At 38.8% G+C, this 2054-nt stretch overlaps 1 protein-coding gene across 1 annotated transcript in view; it reads right to left on the reverse strand.

The window, feature by feature from the left end:
* Positions 1-1617: 1617 nt before the first annotated feature.
* Positions 1618-2054, reverse strand: part of LOC101852825 (neurogenic locus notch homolog protein 1) — a gene marked incomplete at its 5' end in the record, with an annotated part of 8920 nt that continues 8483 nt past the window's right edge. Inside the window, one exon of the mRNA XM_035973741.1 lies at positions 1618-1672. Within this exon, the coding sequence (XP_035829634.1) occupies positions 1618-1672 (55 nt within the window). The remainder of the gene's footprint in view (positions 1673-2054) is intronic.

Genomic DNA, 2054 nt, shown 5'->3' on the forward strand with positions numbered 1-2054 from the left:
GTGTGTGTGTGTGTGTGTGTGTGCATATCAGTATGTGTACGTACGTGTGTGCGTGTGTGCACGTGTGTGTGTGCGAGTGTGCGTCCGTGCGTGTGTTTGCAAAATGGCCCTTGATTAATAAAACCTGTTGTCTTATAAATATCATTATACCCATGTTTATTTCCATTTGAGTAGACTGGAAAATCACAAAGCTTATGAACGTCACACAGGATAGTGGACCCACTTGGTGGAAACAATTGTGGTGAAAACTCATGCTGCAAAAGAGACAGACAGTCACAATCAGTAAAGAATACAACACAATCTGAACTCCCAATTCAGGTACGCAAATCACATATCACATAACGGATAATTGCTATGAGAAAAAAAAAATCCTGAATTTACGAACAAATGCTTCCTTGACAACATTAAAAGTTTTGTATTTTTAAAGATTTGGTAAGGGTTTTACGGCACTCACAGCTGCATAAGGTCATATGAGCGCATGGGACACGTTAAACATTTTCAATTGGTAGAAAATTTGGAAGTTTGCCAGGGTGGTGGCCAAAGTCTACTCTCATTGATTTTGGACCACCAGGGGATCTTTAACGTGCTCAACGTGCACAGTGGACTTCCTAGAAAGTTGCCATAAATTGTTACGCTTTTAACTCTCTGTGACGACGTATATAGCAATATGTTGATAGAGGTAGCCTAACAATCTAAGGCACCAGAATTTCTTGTGCTCAGTTTTAAGCATCCAGAGTATCATTGTAGTCATCCAGAGTGTAACAACGTGAAAAATAAAGGTTTCACAACAGAATGAAATCAAAATTTGAATAGCCCCTATAAATAACCACAAAAATTAACAAATTTAATTAGGGCGTGTGTCATCCTATCCAAAGATTGGCTGTTTTAACCCTAAACGTGTGTAATTCAAGAAAATGTAAGCCTGCAGGATATTACATGTAAATTATGGAACCACACACAAGGGGCGTGCCAGTGTCAGTATTCGGCTTTGGTGGAGACACGCTCGAACATAACACATTTATAATTTTAAAAGGGTAGGAACACTATCAAATTAAATTACATTAAGCTGTATAAAACACAAGAAAAGAAAAACAAATGATCAGAACAATTTTTTAGAAAAAACACCAACAAATTAAAACACAACAAAGAGGGAAAAATAAAAGACAGACAGCAATATAAATAGTGTGTAATGTAATGTACTTGTATTCTCCGCATGAAAATAGAAACTCATGGACATCTTAAAACTTATCAAACTACATGTCTACTATGTTATGAAGTATCTTTGTTGTTTTGTCTTTTTTTGAAAAATGTCAAAAATCGCTGCCGCGATTCATGGGTCGCGGCCGCGACAAACGCAGATGCTAGAACAAGATCAGGGGTGTGGCTGAAAGACAGCAGTAAGAAAGAGCCAAGGAGTGGCAATAGGAAGGCTGCAGAAAAAGTAAGGAGCCCAGAGGAGAGGGCAAAGGAGGTGAGGGTATGGGGGCAGAAAGTGGAGATAAGCAGATGATAGAACATTGTTAGGAGAGCAGGAAAGGAGGTGAAAGAAGAAAATTTGCCACCACTGTCTGGATTCGACCCCGGGACCTATTGTATGAGAGGCGAACACCTTAACCTCTAGACCACGAGAGCCCCCGACAACAAGGGTTTTGTTGAGCCAAAAAGTAAGGCACTGAACAAAAAATGTGGACAACATTCAAATCCTGGTCCTGATCATAGATTATTTGGAGAAAACTTATAGTTTATATATCCAAGATTACCTGTGATGCCATGCCTCTTATTATTGATAGTAAATCTTTTTATGGTATCATCGACATGGATAGATCTTTTAACAGGTGAGCTGCTTAAATTTCACCAGGCCCAACTCAAGCTAAACAGGATACAATATCTCAACAGAAAGATCAGTAAATGGACCTAACCACATAGGAATCATACTCCCATGTTTTGGGACTACATCATAACATTAAAGAAATAGTCTTGCCTAGTCAATAACCAAACTTGCATTCACAGGTAAAAACCCTAGTACCTATTTCAATGTAGGCCTACTGTACAAG

This window comes from Aplysia californica, unplaced genomic scaffold (genome assembly GCF_000002075.1).
Source record: "Aplysia californica isolate F4 #8 unplaced genomic scaffold, AplCal3.0 scaffold02298, whole genome shotgun sequence".
Lineage (NCBI taxonomy): Eukaryota > Metazoa > Mollusca > Gastropoda > Aplysiida > Aplysiidae > Aplysia > Aplysia californica.